The sequence below is a fragment of the Canis lupus genome, chromosome 13 (genome assembly GCF_048164855.1).
Source record: "Canis lupus baileyi chromosome 13, mCanLup2.hap1, whole genome shotgun sequence".
NCBI classification, from domain to species: Eukaryota; Metazoa; Chordata; class Mammalia; order Carnivora; family Canidae; genus Canis; species Canis lupus.
In genome coordinates, this window is record NC_132850.1 from 34,486,946 (window position 1) to 34,513,648 (window position 26,703).

General features: G+C 34.2%; 1 protein-coding gene across 4 annotated transcripts in view; it reads right to left on the minus strand.

Annotated features, from left to right (window-relative positions):
- The window catches only part of EEA1 (early endosome antigen 1), a 112,066-nt gene that overhangs the window by 66,055 nt on the left and 19,308 nt on the right, over positions 1-26,703 (minus strand). The window contains exons 2-10 of one of the 4 annotated variants that reach the window (XM_072773063.1): positions 23,500-23,592; positions 16,577-16,702; positions 12,134-12,258; positions 11,495-11,549; positions 11,341-11,406; positions 8,614-8,653; positions 7,609-7,722; positions 6,846-6,967; positions 5,858-6,013 (exon numbers count right to left, since the gene is read on the minus strand). In XM_072773063.1, coding sequence (XP_072629164.1) covers positions 5,858-6,013; positions 6,846-6,967; positions 7,609-7,722; positions 8,614-8,653; positions 11,341-11,406; positions 11,495-11,549; positions 12,134-12,258; positions 16,577-16,702; positions 23,500-23,592 — 897 coding nt within the window. Of the gene's footprint in view, positions 1-5,857; positions 6,014-6,845; positions 6,968-7,608; positions 7,723-8,613; positions 8,654-11,340; positions 11,407-11,494; positions 11,550-12,133; positions 12,259-14,416; positions 14,474-16,576; positions 16,703-23,499; positions 23,593-26,703 lie in introns of all 4 variants that reach the window. The other 3 variants (XM_072773066.1, XM_072773064.1, XM_072773065.1) reach the window with 3 other exon arrangements.

Here is a 26,703-nt window from a genome sequence, read left to right on the forward strand (position 1 = left end):
TAAATCATTTTAATCTTTTACAATAAGCATGTATTATGCTTGTATGAGGGAAAAAATAAAAATTTTTAAAAAGTCAAAATTTGCAAGAAATGGATCTATTCCGGGCAGCCGCAGTGGCTCAGCGGTTTAGCGCCGCCTTCAGCCCAGGGCCTGATCCTGGAGACCCAGGATCGAGTCCCACATCAGGCTCCGTGCATGGAGCTTTCTTCTCCCTTTCTTCTTCTGTGTCTCTGCCTCTCTCTCTCTCTCCCTGTGTCTCTCATGAATAAATAAATAAAATCTTAAAAAAAAAAAAAGAAATAGATATATTCTTGTTCAAGTAGGACTATGGGTGAAACTCCAACAAAGATGGTTCTCCACACTGACTTTCCTCAGTGTATAACAGGCCAGACTCATCTGCCCCTTGAGGCTCTAAGTTACACTCCCTCTTCCTGGGAATGATTGCTCTCAATTCTTCACCCTGATTCTTGCTTACTTCTCACACACACCCTCTTTGAGAAGACCTTCCCTGATCCTTCTATCTAAAACTGTCCCACGTTATTGCCAGCTTCACTACTGCGCATACATACTCTGCTTTATTATTTTTTTCCCAGTTACCCCATCCCCCCACCCTTCTCCCTTTCAGCAACCCTCAGTTTGTTTCCTTTGATTAAGAATCTCTTATGGTTTGTCTGCCTGATTTCGTCTTGTTTTATTTTTCCCTCCCTTCTCCTATGATCCTGTTTTGTTTCTTAAATTCCACGTGAGTGAGATCATGTGAAAATTACCTTTTCTGATTGACTTATTTCACTAGGCATAATATCCTCTAGTTCCATCCATATCATTGCAAATGGCAAGATTTCATTTCTTTTGATAGCAGAGTAGAATTCCCATACACACACACACACACACACACACACACACACACACACACACCACATCTTCTTTATCCATCTGTCAATAGACATCTGGGTTCTTCCCATCCATAGTTCGGCTACTGTGGACACTGCTGCTATAAACATGGGAGTGCATGTACCCCTTCAGATCACTACATTTGTATTTTGGGGGGTAAAACCCTAGTAGTGCAATTGCTGGCTCATAGGGTAGCTCTATTTTCACCTTTTTGAGGAACCTCCATACTGTTTTCCAGTGTAGCTGCACTAGCTTGCATTCCTACCAGCAGTGTAAAAGGGCTCCCCTTTCTCCACATCCTTGTTGTTTCCTGACTTGTTAATTTTCCTGCTTTATTTTTATTTATAGCCCTTAGCATTAACTGACTATCATGCTTTATTTATATACCGTCTAGCTTCTACAAAGAAATATAAGCTTTGGGGGATCCCTGAGTGGCTGGCTCAGCAGTTTAGCGCCTGCCTTTGGCCCAGGGCGCGATCCTGGAGTTCCGGGATCGAGTACCATATCGGGCTCCCAGCATGGAGCCTGCTTCTCCCTCTGCCTGTGTCTCTGCCTCTCTCTCTCTCTATCATGAATAAATAAATAAAATCTTAAAAAAAAAAAGAAAGAAAGAAAGAAAGAAATATAAGCTTTATGAGAGTAGGCACTCTTACTCTCTGTTGTATTCTCTATACCTAAAATAGTTGCTGACCCCAGACATTCAAAAAATACTCACTAAAGGAATGAGTAATTCGTCTCCAAGTTGTTAATAGATTTTTGTTCCCAGTATATCAGACCCAACAAAATAGTCTGCAATTCCCTGAAGCCATGTTATTGAATTCAACATTGGATCTTTACTCTTAAATCTTAAATTAAAAAATTAAGAAAGATATTTTGAGCAAACATCCTTCTAGTGCTTTAGAATAATTATTGCCCTAATACTATATTACTACTAATAATCATTTAAAGATGGTTGAAATTTGCCTGATTCAAAAAAATGAAAGTATCTTTGAAGTTCTGAGATTGCCTTAAAACACAAAATTGCCATATGACAATAGAAAGTTCTATGTATTACTAATATTAAAAACCTTCCAAAAACACATTACCTCAAGTTTAAGCATCTCCATTAGAAAGCAGAAAAAAAAATAATAAAATGATGGATGAAAGGTGGAAGACAAGACTGACAAAAAGTACACAATGAACATACAATACAAATGTCCAAACGTACTAAATCTGATCTCTGATATTTGCATGCTTTTAAAAGATACTTAAGTACTCTCTTTAATAATTATACATGAGTATAATCATTTTTGTTCCATCTTTATAAATACTTTAGTTTTTAAAATGAATTTACTTGGAATACAAATACAAATAAAATTCTTAAAAGATCATTTCCATTTAATACCAAATACAAGTTGATTATGGCTTTGATATTTTCAATAATGTAAATTTTTTAAAATAATACTTTTTTAACCCTTAAATCCTCAATTTCTGATCTATAACATAGCTATTTATAAAGTATTTTCAAATGCTTTGGAATGAGTTTTTTTATATGCTTTCTAAAATATCTGGACCAAAAAAGTGTCAATGATTCATGAGGTATATATAAATAAAGTAATGGAACACAAGAACATACTTAATAATGTAAATTAGATTATGCCTTCAGCCTTAATTAGAAATACCAAATAAATCATTACATTTTTATCTCCTTTAGCTCCTTTTAATGTATTTTGTTTCAGATACCAATATTTAGGTTCAATAAAGTAGTAATATATGAATTTTTTCATTCATAATTCACTAACAAATATGAGAATAAATAGGATTGAATTTTAATAAATTAGTAAAATATAGGTCAGATATTTCAAAAGTAAGCAGAAGCTAAAAACTAATGGAGTTATAAACAAATAAATGAAATGGAATATCTAGACATTAATTTTTTAATATGAAAATGGTATAAAACAAGTCAGAAGTATTTTAAGTTGTATTCAATATAAATATTACAACATACGATATGGCAAAATATAAAAAGTAGTAACAGTATTAGACCAAGATTAACAGCACAGATTTACTTCTAAGGCAATCATCAGACCACCCCATATGAGAGAGAACATGATAGGGACAGACTGCAAGCTTTGGAGAAGACCACAGTTCTAGTCCCAGTTTCCTAGTATGAGGGACATGAACTTAAACAAGTTATTGACCTTCATTGAGCCTCAGATTCCTAACATATAAAGCAAACATAATACTCCATTTGCAGGTTAAAAGAAACAAATGAGACCATATATTTAAAATACCTGGCATTGTATCCAGAACCTAGTGGTGCTCAAAAAGTAAGAGTTTGTTTCCAATAATAAATAATATTACTTTAACTCTTATGCTACTATTTAATAAAGTTGTTCAAAATACTTCAGTATAATGTGAGGTCTCAATCATTACATACCTATTAGCTAACTAAGAAGGGACTATTATCCTTGTTTTAAAAAAAATATGATTTATTCAGCATGAATAAATCTCTTTATTTTAAAATTTATTTCAAAATACTTAAAAAGGTATGCCTGGGTGGCAGTGGTTGAGCATCTGCCTTTGCCTCAGGGCATGATCCCGAGGTCCTGGGATCAAGTCCCACATTCACAGGCTCCTTGCAGGGAGCCTGCTTCTCCCTCTGTCTCTGCCTCTCTCTGTGTCTTTCATGAATGAATAAATAAATAAATAAACAAACAAACACTTAAAAAGATAAATTTTAAGAAAATGTGAAAGATGTGAAGAATGGATTTCTACGCCATTTTTCTTTTCCAGAAACATCTTTCCAAGAGAAAAAAAAAAAATCATTGTTTCCTGCAGGAAGACACTAAATCCTTTTCTCCCAAATCTTACTCTAGTTATACTTTTTCATCTTAAATGACCTCCTCATGACATATAATTTAATCTACATGAATAAAAATACAAATTTATAAAAATCTTCCATATTAAAGTAATTCTTAAATAAAATATTACTCAGAAATATTTTCCCACATATATTTTCCCAAAATGCAAGTAAATATATAAATTTATTCTCCTGTTCTAATTCTACTTCTTTAACAAGTATATTTAGAACTCCATATTCTCAGCAAGAATAGGTCAGAGAGGACTGCACTTTAAAATAGATGTATCATACAAGTGCCATTATTGTGATTCAATTTTAGTCACTCCATTACATTTGTTTTGAAATTTAAGGAATTCTTTAAACAAAAGAGAATATAATTTTTTAAAAATCAGAAAAATACTAGTGGGCAGGCAGATTTAATCAAAAGTAATTCTTATTAAGTACAGAAATAAATGACTCATTTCACCCAGATTGAAGTATTTCTGCTTTCACATTATCAGAATGGGATTTCTTCCTCATGAGACTTATCTGATTAAGGATCTCCTTGATTACATTATTAGAAGCTTTTAACTGGTTTCTGTAAGTTCATGAACTCTCTGAAATTGTTTTAAAAACTGTAGGGTTAGGTGTCATTGGGCTACAAAGATCAATTTTAGGAAATCTGCATCTGAAGTTCATAAACTTTGGGGATCCCTGGGTGGCGCAGCGGTTTAGCGCCTGCCTTTGGCCCAGGGTGCGATCCTGGAGACCCGGGATCGAGTCCCACGTCAGGCTCCCGGTGCATGGAGCCCGCTTCTCCCTCTGCCTGTGTCTCTGCCTCTCTCTCTCTCTCTCTCTCTGTGTGACTATCATAAATAAGTAAAAAAATTAAAAAAAAAAAAAATGAAGTTCATAAACTTTGAGGTCTGAGGTGTTAAGCACCATAAAGCTTCACATAGTTATGCATATTATAGCCATAAACTTTCACCACTCCCCCATTGACAAGATTCAGGAGGAAGTAAGACAAAGGACAACATGGTTATCTACAATATTGATATTCCATAGCTAATTATGTTACTAATTACGAATAGAGTGGCTTTTAGATCACCAGCTTAAAAGACGCTAGGAGAGAAATGCAAACTGAAATGTCATTATAATTCAGATTTTTAAAGTGAAAATGTGAAAAGCAGAGGTCCACATCACATAAGGGAGCTTCTTAAGAACTACAAATAATAGTTAATAAAATATTAATAGATAACAAAATATCCTCTGTAATATAGTAAAAAGGAAAAAGGTTAGCATTTTTAAGCAAATATATTTATTCCATATCCTAGAACTTGTCCTATACTGACATAATCATATCAAGGATTAACAGGCCAAAGTCAAGTCACATGACAAACAGCAGAAGAACTGAAAATGTTTATCCTGGAAGAAAAAGAACTGAGTAAATATGAACAGTCTTCAAATATCTCATGTGGAAAAAGGAACAATTTATTCTGTGTAATTCCTAAGAAGAACTGGAACTGGTGCATGTAAATTATAGGAAAACAAATGTCAAATCAATGGAATGGCTGACTTATGAAGAAAAATGCAACTCCCCTCCCCCACATACACACACCACCTAGTAAGAATTGGGAATCACCTATCAGATGCTATGAAGTGGAATCTTGAGTAAAGTGTTAGACTAGCTGATTTTTAAGATTTCCTTCAACAACGTAATTCAATAATTAACAAGGAAAAACAAGTCTACTAGAAATTAAGTTTTTCCTAAATACTTTTTCTGAACATTGGTAATACAAGTGTAAAAAATGAAATCATACCCATATCAAACTGAGATAAACTCAATTACCACTTATTGACTAGCTTGGGTCAAATTTAACTCTAAATATCATCTCTCCACAATATACATCATTTATTAAATAAAATAATACTCTTGTACATTCTTTGAATGTCTAGCTTCATAAAGCAAAGTTAAATATTGTCTCTCAGACTAGACTGACCATATACAAATATCAATCAGAACAAATGAAAGTCAAATCCTGTTTTGATAGATCACTCAGAAAAATCTCAAATGTTGGCTTTACTCAACAGTATATACTACCCAAGTTAACAACAATCACTTTTAGGCATACTGAGCTTATTTACCTCTGAGTTAACAAATTCTGCCTGTAACTTTTTACACTCATCTTTGAGTTTTTCAGATTCTTTCTCACGTTCCAATGTCATGTTGTCCATTAGCGTTTGAACCTGGACCAGTTCTTTCTTCAGCACAGCAACATCTTCTATACCAGGTCTCTGAAGCTGTAAAGCACATTGAAAATGAAAATAATCTTTGATATCAATTATTGCACTGCAAACATTGACGACTGATACCTTTCCCCCACAAGCCTCTCTACTTCCCAATATATGTCCTATTTAACAGTATTACCACTTAAGGTATAAAATAGCAAATTCATAATTTCCTTAGCATCTTATTTGCTTGTCGTTCCTTCACAAACTACACCCAATGGTCATAACAATCACTTGATAAATGTCACATTTTGAAGCATAAATACCTCATTTTCTATCCTAGGAAACTGGTAATAAAAATAAAGGAGCAGATGTAAGCATAATTAGGGTTTGCTGCAGGTTGATATGGTTGAGTTTGTTCATATATTTATTGAGTGCTTAATAAAGGACAGAAAGGAGTCAAGGACAGATTCAAGGTTGTTAGACATTGTGAGAATGTTGAAGATGTATGATACCAATGACAGAAATATGGTTGGGGAGAAAATATGATGACTTGATGCTTCACTTGTTGAATTTAAAATAAAAGCTACAAATGCAATCAGAAGTATCTTAATAAAAATTGATGGATTTATAAAACCAAAGTGCAGGGAATCAGTCAGGATCAGAGATGCAGATACAGAAATTAGCAAAAAGACAACATTAAGATAAAAACACCAAAAATGTTAAGATAATAAATTTTGTATCATAGATTCCATCTCTATGTAAAAAATCCTATTAGGATATGTGTAGAAGATAGAACTATAAAAATTTTTATTTTCTCCATTTCCTCCATACTTTCAAAATTTTTTCATTTTTAATTTACAAAATTATAAAAGTACATTCCAATAAATGGTTTCTAAATTACCAATTCAGTCTTCAGATCTTGAATTATAGTTGTTTCTTTGTTTAATTCTTCTGTCAGATGTGTCACTTTTTGTTCAGCAGCTTCTCGAAGACTCCTTTCTTCATCATATTTTGACTTAACATCTAATTACAGATAATTATATAAACATTAGTTTCATGACATTAACTCTAAGAAAGGACAATTTTACAAATTCCTGTATATTACCCAATTTATATCTACATATCATTGATTCAAATTCACATTCCTTAGATAACCATAAATATATACAATAAACTTTTACTTCTGATTAAATGAGATGAACTTAAACTAATCAAATGTTTTTGTCTACATAAATTCCACACAGCAGTTACTAATTAGCATTTTAATGTAGACTTAATCATGTAATTTTACCTAAAAGCATGCATTTTTTTAAAAAAAGTAATTGATTAGCATAACCAAATGTTAAATCTATATACGATGTAACTTCTTCAAAATGTTACTTGTTAATCTTTAAGCATACCCCTCCTCCAGAAAAATTCATCTTCTCTAAATTTCAAGAATTTTACAGGAAAAAATCAGTCCTTTGAAAGGAGGAGGTGAGAAGACAAATAATTTATATAGAAACTCTATTATTAAATTCCAGTAATCACCACCATAGTCTATAACAAATGCCTTATCACACTACAATACAATATGCTAAAATCAATGCCTTATTTCTAGGATATACAATGGCAGAAAGGTAACAAGACTGATTTATTGGCTAAAAAAATCTGATTCAATTTACCTGCAATTTCAGTAGCAAGTTGGGCTGCTTTCTGTTCAAATAAGTCTTTCATTTGCTTAATATTAAAATTTTCTGTTTGGGCTTCTTCTAATTGTTGTTCCAAAGACTGTAGTTCTACAAAAAAGTATCATTGTTATTCAAATACATAATTAATGCTAATTACATTTCTTAAATTGTTATTACTTATATCCTAATCATTGTAGTAAGTAAAGACAATCAACATAAAAAAAGACATGAATCATCCAGTTACAAAGAGTATCTCAACATTTTAAGAATTAAGCATATCTAATTCATTTAAATCATAAGTCATAATTTATAAACATATAAAACAAGTTAAATATTTAGCATAATGCCCAAATAATCTATAAATATTCATGTCAAGCTTATTTTGACTTCACATATTATTTTCTTATAACCATCAACTGACCAGAAAGAAATATACTCTGCCTCTCTAAATAAAATTTATTTTAATGAGAATGAAGTAAGAAATTGTTTAAAATCAAGGTCTTAAATAAAATAACTAAAATATGCAGTCAACTCCTAATACTTCATTCTCATAAAAAGATTTCAGAGAGAAAGTAAATAGAACAGCTAACCTCAAAATATAATTTTAATTATTCATTGAGCATTGCTTCAGTTGAAGTCAATTACAAAGATGCTAGTTTCGTCATTTTATTTCAAGAGAAAAAGAGTACATCACTCCTTAAAATAGATTTAACTTTTCATTAAACTGTATGAATGTAATATTCCAGGAGTCTATTTATAACTACAGAATATAATGAACTAAGAATACACTAAGATTTTTGTTGACTGATTAATTATGGAGTTCAAAGGTAATGCTCTAAACCTAAAATATGACTATTATTTTCACTGTTTTAAAGCCATAAAGTATAACCACAATTCAAATTCATGCAGCAGGCATTAGGAAAAAAGTCAAAAGTAAAAAAGAAGAATGAGCAAGAAGGAAAAAATAAAATAAAAGAAAAAATATCTGTTTTAAGTTACCTGCTGATGAGTCAGCCACCAATCCATCAGGTTTAGATTCCTCAATGAAAACAAAACATAAACAAACACATTAAAAGGAAAAGATAATACTGTTACCATTGTCAGTGTGAAAAAATCTCTAAAGCCACATTCTGTCAGGGAAGTAATAAGATTTTAATGAAATTTTGGTCAGTTCACAATCTTCCAAATTTCTAAACTACCATTAGGCAGACTGGCATAACAATCTAACTGCAGTTACTGCTTCTAAGAATTTTATATTAATATATATTTTATTATGGGTCTTGAAATAGCATCTTAAATTTCATAAATTCAGTAAAGTTTTTTTATTTTTTTATTATTATTATTTTTTAATGTGGACTCCACACTGGGCTTGAACTCATGACCCTGAGATCAAGACCTGAGCTGAGGTCAAGAGTTGAATGCTTAACCAACTAAGCTACCCAGGCACACCAATAAAGACTTAAAAATAACATAAATTATTATGAATTATAAACATAGATTCTAAAGCCAATACTTAAGTCAGCAGATAAGATTCATAATCCTATAAGGGTGCATGGGTGGCTCAGTCTGGTTAAGCATGGACTATTGGTTTCGGCTCAGGTCATGACCTCAGGGTCGCAGGACTAAGTCTCAAGGCAAGCCCTTCACTCAGTGAGATTTTTCTCTCTGCCCCTCCTCGTCAATCCCCCTAATCAATATATATATATTGATTTCTCTCTCTCAAATAAATAAGTAAATCTTTAAAAAAAATGTAAAAGATTCAATCCTATAACATAGAAGATTTGCAAAAGCTAAAATATGCCATAGAGTTATCCCTGGCATTAAAAGCACAAATATTTAATTCAGAATTATAAATCATCTTTTTAAAAGCAGAAATTGGGGCACCTGGGTGGCTCAGTTGGTTAAGAGTCTGCCTTCAGCTCAGGTCATAATCCCAGGATTCTGGGATAGAGTCCAGCATCGGGCTCCACGCTTAGCATGGAGTCTGCTTCTCCCTCACCCTCTCTCCCCTCTCCCTCCCTTCACTCTTGCTCTCTCTCTCTCATTATCTTTCTCTCTCTGCTGCTCCCCCTCTTGTGCTCTCTCACACTCTCTCTCTCTCTCTGTCAAATAAATAAAATATATAATAAAACAAAAAAGCATAAATAATATATTCCATAAAGTTAATTTATTATGCACATTAGGAATAAAACACTACACTGACTAGTCATTATTTCCATATTCTAAAGAATTATACATATCTGAAAGAGTTTAATAAGGCATTTCATAGTATATCTGCCTTTTTATTTTCCTACACATTAGATTTAGACATATTGGCTGATAAGAATCATCAATATTTAAATACATTTTCCCCCAAAAGTCAATTTCCTATACCAAGGCAATTTCACCATGCATTATGGAGAATTCATTTATTAAATGTGAAATAGTCATCCCAAATGTAGAAAACAGTTTCCTCTGTTTTCAGGTACAGAAAATAATACAGCATATGTTTCATGTTAATTGTTAATGCATCTATGTAAAACATGAGTAAATGAACCGTAAGTATGGTAGATTACTAAAAACTTCTTTTCACTTCAAATACAGAAGCTGAGTAGTAATAAGAATGTTACCTTGTTCTCATTTGGGGTTTTTTTTTAGTCCAAATGACAATTTTTGGTGAAAAAAAAACAAAAAAGGCAAAAAGCCTGAATTCACAATATACTAATATGCAAAGGGACCACTAATTATTTTATAAAAATATTACAACTATTATTGAAGGGTATCTGCTTTATTATTACAAATGAAAACTATGTTTGATAAAATTCATTATTCCATGATTCTTTAAGTAGCTGTTATATAAAAGCCAATATAATTTTAACATAAAAATCATAATTGGTTAAGGTTTTCTTTAGAAAATATGATAAACTATATACCAACAGAATCTTACCCTAAAAAAACCACTTTTGAGACCAATGATTTGGTTTTCTCATGTATTATTTTTATATAAAGCTGTGTGTGTCCGTACACATACACATATATAAGTATTTTTATTCTATTTTTTTAAAACCCAACATTGGTTAAAAAAAAAAAAACCCTAAAATTGTTAATATAACCATTCCTCCAATTTTCAATCTGCACTAATGTAAACAAAAAAGTTAATAACTCTTTCCCTACTAGTAGACAATTTAGTGACTTCCAATTTGTCATAACACATGTTCTGAAGAGTTTCACTATTGTCTGAACCTTTATTTTTTAACCATTTAGGAATATTGTCAGAAAATTAGAATTAATGCAGCCTAGTATAAAAAAAACTTCACAGGTAATGGGATTCTTAATGGAACACCTTTAAGAAGTTACATATTAGCTTCCCAAATATTTGTTTGCATTCATTAGAATTACAAAAGACATACACTGTAAGCTATTAAATACAGTAAACTAGAAGTTACTTGTATCAGGCCACCTGCTTACAAAATGCATATTTTCGGGATCCCTGGGTGGCGCAGCGGTTTGGCGCCTGCCTTTGGCCCAGGGCGCGATCCTGGAGATCCGGGATCGAATCCCACGTCAGGCTCCCGGTACATGGAGCCTGCTTCTCCCTCTGCCTATGTCTCTGCCTCTCTCTCTCTCTCTGTGACTATCATAAATAAATTTAAAAAAATGCAAAATGCATATTTTCAACAACTAATAACACAACTTCTAATAAACAAACAACTAATAAACACACTTCAAGTATTTAAAAGCATTTACTTGCTGCTGGAGCCCTTGAAATTTTTCTAATTCTTTCTTTAATTCTTCTGAGTACCATTTTTCTTCCTAAGGAAAAAAAAAAAGATTTTTAATTTCAAGAGATTTATTATCTGAAACACTGAAAATAAACAAATATAATCATTGTTATTGTTACCTTAAGTGATGCCTGAAGGTCTTGGATCTCTTGTCTAAGTAGTGTTATATCATCTCTAAACATAAATTGGGGAAGAAAGAAATTAATAGCTAATGTTCTCTAACAACCTGGTCTCTTAATAAATCATGGCTAATGACTGTACATTAATATTCTAGTTTTCTCAATTTAAAAAAAAAACTGCCTTAGAATTTTACGTATAGAATTTTATGTATAACCCTTAGAAAAATACTTTTATTCCAAAAGCTCATTGTTTATAAATGGAAAAACACTTTATCATAGAAATGATATAATCATCAAGTACCTGAGCCAGAAACAAAATATCCCCCATTAATCTACCAATAATAAGGATCAATAGCTTCCTATTGCAGTTAGCATCCAATCTAAACTAATTAACAAGGACTATACAATCTATACAGTATAGTTCCTGCCTTAACACTACTCCTCACTCACTCAGCTCAGGCAACACTGATTTCTTTCTGTTCCTTGAGTCCTGTCAAACCTTCTCACATTCTATGCTCCTGACCTAAGAGTCAATGAGACAAAGAACAGTGAGCACACTACTCAAGGCCCTAACACAGGAAAGAGATCATATCACATGTGTTCATAACAGCATTATACTTCAAAGCGATTGTACTGTACCGCTTCAGAGCAAGAGCCTCTCCTCCATGACTTGAGTCATTACCAGCATCATGAACTACCTCATAGTGTTTGAAAAGTTCATCAGCAGATCCAAGGGATTTCATACACTGGGGACATATGAAACCCTACAGAAAGAGGCAGGAATAGGTTACAAAATGGTGTTTAATACTGTTAAGACAGCAATGTATGTATCACAAAATACAGTCAACTGTTACTACTTACACCAATGGTGCCATTAATAAATTGTAATTTAAGATGTTAGGCCCAAATTCTGGTAATGTGTAAAGGTACTAACTGCCTGCTCTGGTTGAAATTTATAAAACAAAAAGAAAACCTTTACAACCATCTTTTAAGTTGAATGAATCGATGGCTAGAATACAGAAGTCTAATTTGAGAAGTTAGTTTAATCTAGAAGACTAGTTGAAAAGATCTACCATCATATCTTCTCTCTCTCTTTCTAGATATCCCCCTTAGTAAAATAATATCTGCCCCAATCTACTTCATAGGAATGAGAACAAAAAAATTAAAACAGAAAGTATTCTGATCACTGAGGAAGAAGGTAATATAGTAAATAATTTAGAATTACTTCAGAATATTTACAATGATTGAGAAGCACTATAGTCAGTAAATTCCTTGCTAACCTAAGATTAACGCTGTAAAAGCCTAAAGTTAATAGTCCCATAAAATAGTACACATTTATAAATAATCTCAGAATTATACAGCTATGGCATACAAGGTCCTGCATGAGTATTCCCTCAATAACCTAACCACTCTGATGCCTGGACATCTCTCACTCTCTCCAACTATACTAACATTTCCACTCCTCTGACTTAACTATGTTCCCTAACATACCATGGTATTCCACATTTCAGGGCCTTTGCATATATACTGCTTTTTCCCTCCAGCACTATTCTTGGTAGCTTGTCAAGTTTCTACATTCACTATAATACACAACACAACAGAGCTTTCTACCCATGTTGGCTAGTGTAGTATTTTTGAACATACTCTCTATTTTCTACATTGAATATTTATTTCATAAAATAAAGTAACAACCAGCTGGCTCAGTCATTAGAACATGTGACTCTTGATCTCAGGGTCATGAGTTCAAGCCCCACATTGGGAGTGAAGCCTACTTCATATATATATAAAATATGAATGAACCTAACAGGGCAGAATTTGGCGCACACACACAAAAAAAAAAACAGAAGAGCTTTAACAGTTTGCAGATTATAAAACCTTCCAAGGACAGCCTGAGCATAATAATAAATGCTTTAAACAAGTAAACACTAAAAAAAAATAAAAATTTCTCCTTCATTGGACGCTCACAAACAGCATATCATCATTTCTCATCTACATACATCACGAGGCAGAATCAAGGCTCGCGGCATCTTGGGGATACTGACATGCAGACAAACATGAGCAGACGATGAGATAACACAAGGATCCATAAAGAGCTATGGGAACACAGGAAAAGAGAACTCCACCTGTGCCTGTGGCAGGAGTTAATGCTTTATAAAAAATACACAGATATATAATGTATCTGTGTATATACACTGACTATGGGACACTGGAATAAGATACCTTTAAAGACTGAGTGGCAGTTACTTGTCAGAAATAAGAGAAAGGCATTCTAACAAAAGTGTGGAAGGAGGTTTGAAACATAGTCACGCTGCATTTGGGAAACTGGTGTATCCTGGTCACAGAGCCAGAGGGAAAAGGCAGAGGCACAACAGGTAAACGAATGCAATGATCTCCTATGAAACTCCTGAAATGAGCAAAGCTGGAAGTATTAACGATGTAACTCTGGACATCTGAATGATGCCATTAGGCCGTAGAGATCTTTGGTGCTCAGCACTGTCTTTTGGATGAATGAATATTCCCAGCCTATGTGCTAATCTAACTGATGTTATGCTCTTTCTTCAAAATCACCTATTATCTACCATCATGTTTTATAATGGTTCCACGTGATGCTTAACCTGTCATTCTTATAAGAAACTCCTATCCAATACTGTTGAGCTAACATGCCTTCATTGTAACAGTACATCAACCCCTATACTATTAAGCCTGTCATTTCTCTTTTGCATCTCAGCTTCTACTGGTAATTAGAAAGCAAATTATAGAATATTCCTCAGAGAATCCATATACCAGTTATACTATTTAATCTTTTTAAATCTATTTAATCTTTACAAGTTTGGCTTTTTGACTACTGTCTCTACTTCCAGATTTTGGCTCTAGATACCTAAGAATTGGAGAAAGCTAATGTCACATTAAGGTATGCCATACCTTCTTAGAGCTTCTAAATATTACCAGGTTAATACTCCAGAAAGAACTGATTCATCCCTAAAGAGAAATTTTAGAAATTCAGTAATATATATTTATTATAGAAATATTCCACCTAACTGAATATTCCATATGATTTACCTAAGTGAATTTTCCATGCTTAAATAACACTTTAATTTGGGGACATTTCTGATAAAAAGAAATCTTTCTAAAATACATATACTTTCTCATCTTCTTAAATAGATGATATTAAACTATTGTTTGATGTCTCAGAGACATAAATATTAATCACTGAATGGGTGGCTTCTACTTTATTAATTCTGGCCTCTTTAACTTCTATATCCACATTTTATAGTTTTTTCCTACACCCTGTTTTGTCTTTCCACAATCATTTCTTAAAATTATTCACATGCTCTAATAATGCCCACCTGATATAGATGAGAAGGATAAAGAAAAAAGTTTATTAAAACCACATCACTCATTTAAAATGACAGTAACATAAGCTCAGAATGAATATCTGAGGGATGTCTTATGAATAAAGTGCATGATCTTTATAGTTCATGAACTTTGTAATACTAATTCTGGATATTAAGAGACTGCTTCTCTATTTTTTTCTCAACCACCTCCAAGGGAACTAAAGTTAACTAGATCAATAACTTCCACAAAATGTAGACTACAAGAAAACACTAAAAACTGGCAGTTATATTTCCCTTAATCATTCCAAATTTCTCACCAACTTCCTCCCCCTCCACACACACACACACACACACACACACACACACACACACACTGTACTTAAGATTAAAAACAGTAAGCCCCTCACTCTTAGCTTTCAGTTAGCTCTAATCCTTTCTCAGATACACTGCAGCTAAGAACCTGACTTGACACTTCTGGCATCCCTGTTATACCAAGTGTTCTTTCAATTAAAAAGAAAGTTCTTATTTAAGTAGGTGACGCTGTGTCTTTTCATTTTGGTTAACCCATAAAGAAGAAAACTTGACACACATGTTCTGAAAGGAAGACACTGGTGAAATGCGAAGGAGAATGCTAAGAATTTTTTATGCCTCTCTCCTTGCTTGCACCAGGTAACTAATTTAACTGGTATCCTCCTATAATGCGCCCATTTTCCCCGTAACCCTAGAAAATGTCCTGGTTTAACTGTTTCCCAGTGAAGTTTTTCTGGGGTTCCCCTCAAGTTGAATCACCACTGCATTCTTTTTGCAAATATTTATCACAGAAATTTCCTGGGATAGATATCATATCTTACTTACCTTTTTATCTCCTTTACCTACCAAAATACATGGTACATAAGTTCACTATTAATATGATAAATAAGTGTATGTCTGATAAAATATTTTTCTTATATATGTAATTGCCAGACGGAGAAACAAACTTTTTTTTCTTTCTGGGTACAAGAAGTTTCCTTCTTTTGTAAGATTTGCAAAAGAATGGGAAGAAAAAACTATGTTTCTTTTGTTTTTAGAATACTGCAACAATTTTCAAAGGAAAGAGATCATCTAAGAAATTTTTTCCAGTCTGCAAATGGGCAATAGTTCCCCTCACTGGCTTCCACCCTCAGCCTTAGATAAACCCCAGTCCCACACGCTACAGAGAAACATTTGGGTAATCCACTGTTAATGATGAGTAGTGCCATTCTGTCACCTTCCTCAAGTCCAGGGCGTCAAAACAAAGATTCAAAGAGTGGTAGATCCAGATTCTAATGCCATATATTTTCTCAAATAAACACAGTAGCAATTAATATGCAAAGTCCTCTTTCCATGTAAGAGTAAGGCATTTTAACCTAAAGCATTTTAAAACATTCATCAGCATTAACTAAATAATAAAGATATAACATACAGATGTTGAAATCAAATATCATCCACTCTATATTTCAAATTTCATGGCAAAATTTATGCAAAAATATTAACTTAAACTTTTATATTTATTTACAGATTCACAAAAAAGACAGCTGGAAAAAGTAAGAGCAACCCAACTTCCCAAGAGCCTGTTTTCCTTATTGAACCTTTCCTTAAGCATGCATAATTAAAGCAATCCATATTCCCTTTGTAGCATAAAAAGTTAAGCAACACCAAGGCAAGAAAAAACAAAGCTATTTTGAGCAACCCATAACCAAGCTGCTAAGGCAAAATACATAGGACCCACAGTAACACTGGAGTCATTAAGCAGTTCCTGTCCTCTTGTTTCATTTTCAGTGTGCACTTGCTGGTAATGCTCCGACAAATCAATAGCAGTTATACATCTTTTCATACATAATGGACAGATGAAACCCTGTGAAATAACAACTTTTAGGAGGATATACATAAAAAGTTATCTATAAATCAAAATACAGACAATGAAAACAGACACAATAGGAAAATAATTAATATATCTCTTTTTAGTATATGTAAGGGAAATTTTCACATAGTAACTATATAGAAAAAGTGAAAGATCTATCCAAAATAGGACAACTAAAACTAGTTTCCATTCTTTTGCTGGAAATTCCCATTGGTTCAATTTTATTATAGTTATCAGTTTCTTTAGTTGGAATATTAATTACTCTTTTTGTTTAGGACACTTTGTCCTTATTTATCTGAGAGCCATTATTGGCAAGTTAGCCTTTATTTTAGATCAAGAAATGATTGGCAGTTACAACAAACAGCTCTATGTGAGATAATGCTCTCAACAAAAAAAAGTTCTTAAAATGAAAGCAATTTTTAATCTTCACCATATTCCACTAGCCTAAGTCCCATTTTTGTCCACACTCATAATTCCCAATAGGGGACCCTTCCTTCTAAATTTATACACAAAACAAAATCATTTTCAGTCAATCTCCCAGATTCTCCATACCTAACAATAGCTCTACTTTAAAATGTGGGTTGCCACACTGATCTACAGTTTAAAGTAAATAAAATGAAGACTATAGTGAAGGATAAAGATTATAAAGCTGTGAGTTTTTGTGTCAAAAATAGATGTGGATTTGAGATTCGACCAATGCTGACGATATAACCTTAAGGAAATCACTTTACTTTACTAAATGTCAATTTCCTCATCTATAAAATGGGGCTAATGTTGGCACCTATTCCTCTAGAGTTACTGTGCGGTACATAAAATCCTTAGTGTAGTGCTTGCAACATTTTAAGTGTTCAATAAATATTGTCATTAGATGTGTGGTTAGAGAAGAAAGAAATGAAGTCAGGAAGGACTGAAAGGCTAGAAGAAAAGACAGGAATTAAACACCTGAAATATTCAGCAAGGCCAAAAAAGTAATAAAAATATGAGAAGGTTTTTGAGGGGCTAGGTAGTCGTGGGAACATTTGGTCTTAACATCTCAAGTCAACTATTCTGCCCAGTAATAAGGTGGAAGGTACTGTTACGAACTTGAGTAGCTAGAAAAGAATAACATCAATAGCATTGAAAACTTATGAACTGGGAGGCTAGGGTGTTCCTTGAGTCACTAATGTCACTTAGGATAATAGCAAAGGAGACAATGACTATAAACAAAGTCCCAAGGTGGGAGGCAAGGCAGGGTAGCAGTTAAGAGCCAGGCCTGGGCTTGAATCCTGGATTCACACCACTCTTAGTAGCTTATAGGACCTTCAATTTCCTCTTCTGTGAAATGGAGTAATAGTAATACCTATTTCTTTGCCGGGGGGGTGGGGAGGGGGGTCCTCATGAGAATTAAATAATACATGCAACGTGTTTATCATAGCATCTGATACAAAGAAAACATTCAATAAATGTTAGCTATCATTATTATCATTATTCCTTTTGTTAACAACCCTTAAAGGAGATTAGCCAGGGGATGAAAGTGAGGAATATGAATTCTTTTTACTGAAAAAAGGGTTATGTTCAGGCAACCACAGTCCAAAGTGCTGGAAGTACAGAATAATAATTACTTAAAAGAACACATCAGTGCATTTATTTCTGCCATGATGGCTTTATGCTGCCTCTCAATTTACTGGTTTCTTCACCCTCAGCTTCCATGTACAATCATTCAATCTTTCATTCAAAAAGTATGTACTCAGTGTGATTATGAGTGTGATTCCAGCCATTATGCTTTGGTTCTGAGAACATAATTGTAAAATAAGGCAAAGCCCCATCCTCAGGAAGCTTACAGGCTTCTTGAAAAAGTTATGAAAGAAAATAAATTACATTTTAGACCCCGCTAACCAGAAAACCCTATTAGAACTGCCTTCAAAATATATTTAGAACCACAGGACCTCCACTGTCACCACTCTGAGCCAAGCCACGGTACCCTGCACATGGATCACTGCAATCGCTTTCCACAGTCCCTCTGCTTCTCTCCTCACCCCACTAACAGTTTACTTTCCACAGAGCAGCAAGAATGTATCCTATAAAAATGTAAATAAATTTTGTCACTTCCCTAGTCAGAACTCTCCAAGGGCTTCCCATCTCACCAGAAGTAAAAAACCTAAGTCTGCACAAAGGCCTCTGAGGCAGGCCCCTAAGGCCCTGCATGAGGTGAGCCTGATTACCTCACAGATCCAGTCTCTCCTCACTCACTGCGCCCCAACCACACCAGCCTCCCTGCTGCTTTTTCGACAGGCTAGGCTCCCACCTCAGAGACTTTCTACTTGCTCCACGCGAACAGAACAGAACACAGTGGTTCCAGGAACCACATGACTCATTTCCTCACTTCCTTCGGTTCTTCCTGGGCTATGCCTTCCCAGAGAAGTCTTCCCTACAATCCTATTTGAAATTGCAACAACCCAGAACACTTTCTATGCTTCCTTCCCTACTTTATTTTTCTAACACCAATCGTTTCCCTCTGTCCATTTTTTGTATGTTTTGGGGATTTTGCCTATTTCCACTTACTAGAACATCCTCTACCAGGATAAAAATTTTTGACTATTTTACTCACTGCCGTGTCTCTAGCATCCGGAACGATGTCTGACAACAATATATATTTGGTAAATAAATGAATCTTACAATAATAATCATTACCAAAGGATAGAAAATACAATTTCCCAGAAACACACAAAAGAAGCATCTATTCCACATGTGAATCTCAAGTACGGTTTACTGAAAAAGTAATTATCTGTAATGAGACCTAAAGGATAATCAGATGTTAACCAGACAAAAAAGCAAAAGGGCAGGTAAGGTATGGGGATCAGCATATAGAAGCCCAAAGATAAGAACAAATTTGGCACACCTTAAAAGCAGGAGTTCTGTATGCCTGGATCACAGAGCACAAAGAAATACAACCACACATATAAGGTCAACTGATTTCTCATAAAAGGGAAAATTTAAATCAATGGGAAAAGGTAATATTCTCAAAAAATAGTACTGAAATAACCATATAGAAAACTAGTTTCCATATCCATATGAAAAAAAGAGACCTCAAGCACTACCTCATACCATACACAATATTTTAAAATAAATCAGACTTAAATGTATACACTAAAATGATTTTTTAAAAAAATATCAGAAGCAAGCATAGCAGAAAGTCTTTGCAATCCTGGGGCGTAGGCAAAAAAAATTGTAGAAGGACCCAAAAAGCACTAACCAAAGAGAAAGGCTGACAAACTGGACTTGACCAAAATTCCAAACTTCTTCTCTTTGAAAAACACCATTAACAAAATGAAAAGCCACAGACAGAAAAAATATACACATCACATATATCTGATTATGGTGTAAAGTCCAAAATTATGGCCCAATACTATGCCCTGCTTTCTCAGGTGGTGATGGGAGAGCTTCAAATGGCCTAACTGCAAGTGCCCTTCCCACACTGCTCCCACAAAGAGCATCCTCTAGTCAAATACCCTACTCCTGGAGGTTTAGTCTGTAAAGTGCATGACTCTTGATCTCTGGGTTGTGAGTTCAAACCCCACATTAGATGTAGAGATTACTTAAAAAATAAAATCTTAAAAAAAAAAAAAAAAAAAAAAACCTCCTCTTCACAGAGCCTGCTTATCCCTAAGTAGCAGGTTTCAGTTCCCTGCCAGCCCACAGAATAATTCAAACAAGCCAATGACAATCTCCTGCAGGAACCAAGGGGCACCCCATCCTCTTGATAATAAGATAAACCCTGCCTCTCACAGCCCGTGGTTGTTCATTTTGTTCCCAAGTTCAGTCCTCATATGGCTCTTCAAGGCATACAGTGTTCTCCTGGGCCATAAGTATATGTGGTTAGCAAACTGCTGTTGACTTCAACCTGTCCAGTGTCAGGCTAATTGTATGTTCAGCCATCCCTATAAGCCTACGACAGCCTTAACCAATAAGGATAAATAGGAGGCAATCAAAATATTGATAAAGGACTTATACCCAGAATAGATTAAAAAAAATTTTTTTTATACTTCAAAAACAAAAAGATAAATGATCCAACTTTTAAATGATTAGACTTCAGGGATGCCTGGGTGGCTCAGTGGTTTAGTGCCTGCCTTGGACCCAGGGCGTGATCCTGGAGTTCTGTGTTCGAGTCCCACATCAAGCTCCTTGCAGGGAGTCTGCTTTTCCCTCTGCCTATGTCTCTGCCTCTCTCTGTGTCTCTCATAAATAAATAAATAAAATCTTTAAAAATAAATAAATAAATGAAATCGTTAGTTTTCCAGTTGCAGACAAAATGGAATAGATTGACTTGCCCCATTTCCTCCTGCTAGCTACACCTAACATCCCTAGACGTTATATATAAAACAAAAGAAACATAAGAAAATTCTGAAAGGTGATGAGAAGGTGGACCAGCTAAGCATCTCAGGATCCAAGGACTGACATAGTAATAAATACACTGGATTTTCTTTTGCCTCATATATTCCAGACTGGGTACTAGGGAAGCTGGCAACTAGGTACTAGGGACTAGTACCAGACTAGGTACTAGGGACACTTTAGTGAGCACTTACAAAAAGAGCCTTCCCTCTCCAGCTAAAGGACCAGGAAAATAAGTGAGTAGTTTCAGTGGGTACCAAGGATGGAAGTCAGACTAGAAAGGGATAAAGAGTGAACAAAGATGTTTGCTTCTGGCAATACATTAAACTAAATAGTCTGAACTATCATTCTGATGATAACAACTAAAGAAAAATTGGGGGTGCCTGGGTGGCTCAGTCCATCAAGCATCAAATTCTTGATTTTGGCTCAGGTCATGATCTCAGGGTCCTGTCAAACTCTGCACTCAGGGGGGAGTCTGCTTGAGATTCTCTCTCTCTCTGCTTCCCTCTGCCTCTCTTGAACTTCCTAGCCTCCAGAGCTCTGAGAAATAATAAGTGTTTGTTGTTTAAGTCACTCAGTTTATAGTACTTTTGTTACAACAGCCATATTAAGAAAACATTATATATCAATATATAACAAAATATAAAATATGACATAAATATGATATAAAGCAAAATATTGCTTTATTTCTATTTCTTTAAAGTCCTAAAATAAATAAATAAATAAATAAATAAATAAATAAATAAATAAATAAATAAATAATAAAGTCCTGAAGACCCAAGTGTCTGGGTGGCTCAGTCAGTTAAGTGTCTGACTCTCGATCTCAGCTCAGCTTTTGATCTCAAGGTAATGAGTTCAAGCCCTGCTCTAGGCTCCACGATGGACGTGGAGCCTTTGTAAAAAAAAAAATTAATTAATTTAAAAAATTAGTCCTGAAGACCATATTTCAAATTCCATATAGATGGCTAAGGGGACAAAGTTAAAAAATTGTTCAAAATGGGATGACAACCTTAAGGTAAAGGGGAAACAAACCTGAGAGAGAGAGGCTGATAGAGTTATCACCTGAGACCTTGACACTTATGTACCCTAGCACTGGGCATATGAACCTCTCTACAGCAGTATTTGTATGCTGATAGGAATAATTCATGACATAGGTAGAAACTAAAGTGGCAGGAGGGAAGGAGAGAGAAAATAAAATGAGAATGTGGAAAAGAAGAGAATCCAGAACACAAGAGAAAGGATTGAAATCTGATAGGAAAAGAGAACTATCTTTCATGTATTAAAGTAAGAGAGAATAAAGATGGATGCAAATAGCTTTGGTGACAAAACGATTGGTGTTCACCTAATATTTCCTAATATAGAAGATGCCTGAGGGAAGGTGGGATAGAGTAAGACACAAGAGAGATTTGAGGATAAAGAAGAAAGTAAAACTATCTCCGACAGTAGGAAAATAACACTAATAAGTAAATACAGCAAGACTACCAGGCACTGTTCACTACCCACTGGAGATTTTTTTGTTTTGTTTTGGCCTGACTGAGGTTAACAATTAAATTTGCTCTTAATAAAGTTCAACTGATACTTTTCTCTTAGCTCTCAGGGTCTTGTTAGATCTCATCATGGTTAATATCCATATATATGAAATCAGATGGCCAGAAAGAGACAAAACAGGGAAATGAGTGGATAAAGAGACAAACTCAGAAAGACAGAAGACAGACTCACCAACCAAGAGGTGCAGAAGGGGGAACACAGGAAAGGGGACTGGGTTAACAGTACAACTGGGCCCAGAAAGGGGCAACTGACAGAAATTGTCAGAGTAGAATGTGAGTACATCAATATCTTAGGGACAATATTATTGATGGCTTTTATGCTCTTCTTTTTCCTTTTCTTCTTTTTCTATAATGAGCAAATCTTGTTTGTCAAAAATAATAATAATAATAAAGCAAGGCTTTACTACTAAGGCTGACTTCTCCAAAAATTTGAGTTCTTTCTTAGATTTATTTACTTTCCTCATTAATTTTTAATAAACTTTGATAGATAGAAGCTGTTAAAAAATCATAAATGAAGACAGCAAATAATGTATAAACTTCATAGATAATCTCATTTTTCATTTTAGCTCAGTAGTCATGATAGTGCAAACACTAATCACCTGGTAATTTTTATAAACAGATTTTAAAATCTTCCTTAAGTTGAGATGACATTAACATTGAAGATAAATTCACAATTTAATTTTCAGTCTTAATATACACTTTCTCAGTCTTAAAACTAAATACCAGAATTTTTCTACAAGTGATTCAAAAGTCACATTCCAGTTTGTTAAGAAGGATGAGAATGTTTCCTACAATACAATTACTGACCATTACTCCAAATATCTGTTCATTTTCCCTTAAATAACACTAAATTGTTTTGCCAAATTATTTCCATACCTCTGAAGAGCTTTCATTATTGACATCTACTGTGTTTATAGGAGCTGCTGATGAATCTAAATCAGAACCTTGAGAGCCAACTCTCCCAGGAGTCTGAAACACAGAAAAAAAATCAAAGTAGATATTAATAATATATTCACAAACTATTTAATAACCTAAACAATAATCAGGGCTAGCCTTACACATAAAAGTAGATGTCCTCTCAATATAGTAACAAACTGTACTAGCAGCTATCCTTTATTGAAGACTATGCCTAATATAGCATCAAGATCTCTGCATGCATTCTCTCATTTTTAGTCTTTTTAAATTAATAAAAAGCTTATTTTTATATGTATTGCCTATAGTCTTCAACTCACTTTCACAGAACATTTTATTTAATCATAGTGCCATCTCTGAGAGACGCAGGACATATGTCACCTCTATACATGAGAAAAGAGATTCAAAGTAGCCCAAAGATTTCTCAAGACTGTACTGTTAACAAAAATCAGAAAAAACTAAAACGCTGATCTTCTGATTCCTCTTACATTGTTGTCTATTACACCAACTAAACTATAACATGAGGGTTGCTCAAAAGACCAACACAGATCATTCATGCCAATCATTACCAATTTGTCTTCAATACTTGATATTCCATTATCAAAAATACACAGTTTGGAGGATTAAAGTTCTTTTTTCTTTTTCTCCTGCAACACTTATCCTCTCACATAATTATTCATTAATACTTAGGTGTTACCATAAAGGAACTAAAAATCTAATAAAGTACTGGGCAAGAAGAAAGATTTGGAACACAACAACCAACTTAATAATCCTTAGCAAAAAACACTTATGGTACATACTTTCATCATTCTCACGTCACACAAAAGAGAACTTAGGTGTGGAAACTAAGTAATTTGCCCAAAATCACATGGCCAATCAATGAGAGAAAGGACTGTAACTCAAGCAGTCTGGCCCATAATCACTAAACCATACTGGTGATTTATGGACATTTCCACTGAAATGTACCTCAAGCACCCATGACTGAGAGCAATTCACTATACTTGTCTCAACACACAAACCTCCTATTCATCACTATTAAATATTCAACACAGATGCCAAATAAGGAGGCAATGATACTTTGAAATTCACTAATTGAAATGATTATAAAAGCTACACAAAAAAATGAGAAAACATATACACTATAATTATGTATGGTGGCTCAGCGGTTGAGCATCTACCTTTGGCTCAGGGCGTGATCCCAGGGTCCTGGGATCAAGTATCGCATCGGGCTCCCTGCAGGAAGCCGCTTCTCCCTCTGCCCCTCTCTGCCTCTCTCTGTGTCTCCCATGAATAAATAAATAAAATCTTTTTGAAAAAAAATACATGGCAGCCCCAGTGGCGCAGCGGTTTAGCGCTGCCTGCAGCCCAGGATGTGATCCTGGAGACCCGGGATCGAGTCCTGCGTTGGGCTCCCTGCATGGAGCCTGCTTCTCCCTCTGCCTGTGTCTCTGCCTCTCTCTCTCTCTCTCTCTCTCTCTCTCTCTCTCTCTCTGTGTGTGTCTCTGTCTCTATGAATAAATAAATAAATAATATCTTTTTAAAAAATAAATAAAATAGAATAAAATTTAAAAAATACAATTATGTATAAAAACTATTTATAAGAAATTCAAAGGATATATATATATCCCAAAATACAAATAATGATTTCTGTAGCAAGACACAGTTATGGATATTTTGGCTTTTAGTTTTTCAGGCTTGGGTTTTGCTCATTTTTTTTTTTTTTAGAATTTTAGATCCACAGTTAAATTATTTGTACACTGAAATTTTTCTTAATATTAAAAATAGTAAAAAAAATAAGTGGACCTTTGCAAAATGGATGATCCACATTCCTGTCATATTTTCCCAAAATGTAGTCTTCTTAAACTTTCTAAGCTTATCCAGAGTGTGGCTTTATTGTTTTCAGTTAAAATCCATAAAATTCTCATGTTTTAACTATTCTGTTAGCTACTCTCCTCTAAAAAACAAAGCAAGATTCTTTCCCAAAACAGCATGCTTTAGACATGAATTTATAAATAAATAAAAGCCAGCTATCTGGATTTAATGATACTCATGCACCTGGCAAAAAAAGTAGCTCAATGTTGAATAAGTCAAAGACCCTTTATATTACATACTTAATATAAAGAATTGTATAACACCAGAAATTCATTTTTGACCCATCAACATTTCAACAGCTTCATGCCACAATGGCTTTTAAAATTAGTGACCCCATTCTTAAAAGCACTGGAAACTAAAGCTGTATCTCCCAAGGATTACATTTTCCCCACATTTCTTTATCTTTTCTTTTTCCAGATTACAGGTGGCTTTTCATTTGAGATTTACCTTCCCTGTGAAGTAAGCAATTCAGAGATACATCTACATAATCCTATTATCCTCACCAAAAATACCTTTTCTTATATTTGCCTAAAATAGTCCTTGTCAACAGATCTAAGAAAGTCCAAGACAATGGGGAGTAAAAGGAAAAACAAGAGAGAAACTATCGATGCTTTTCATACCCATATTTTAAACACATTCTCCCTGACTGTTGCTAAATTGTCTAATAACTTCTTGTTCTGTTAAGTCACTAAAATCCCATTACTTCAATGAGAAGTCCAATTACAGTAATGATGACCCTGAACAAACAATCTAAAGCATTCTAACTTTTCTACTTATAAAAGTTTTACTTTGTGAAAACAAGAGGATAAGTATAATTTGTGCTAGGGGTGCCTGGGTGGCTCAGCTGATTTAAGTGTCTTTGGCTCAGGTCATGATCTCAGGGTTCTGCAACTGAGCCCCACATGGAGCTCCCTGCTCAGCGGGAAGCCTGTTTCTCCCTCTTCTCCTGTTCCCCCTGCTTGTTCTCTCTTGTTTCCTCTGTCAAATAAATAGATAAAATCTTTAAAAAAAAAAAAAAAAAAAGAATAATTTGTGCTAAAAATTTAAATAGGAGATAAATATCATCCAAATTATGTTTTTATAGAAAGTATTACCTAAATTTAGAAATCTTTTATAGTAACCAAAAAGTATGTAACACATTTGTTCATCTCCCTTGGAGTATCTAGCATTCTGTAAGGCTCTGGATGTCAAAAGGACATATAAGGAGACATATAAGGAGACATATAAGGAGACATATAAGGAGAGCATAAGAGAAACAAGGACCATGCCTTGGGGTAGACTAAAACCTGGCCGGAG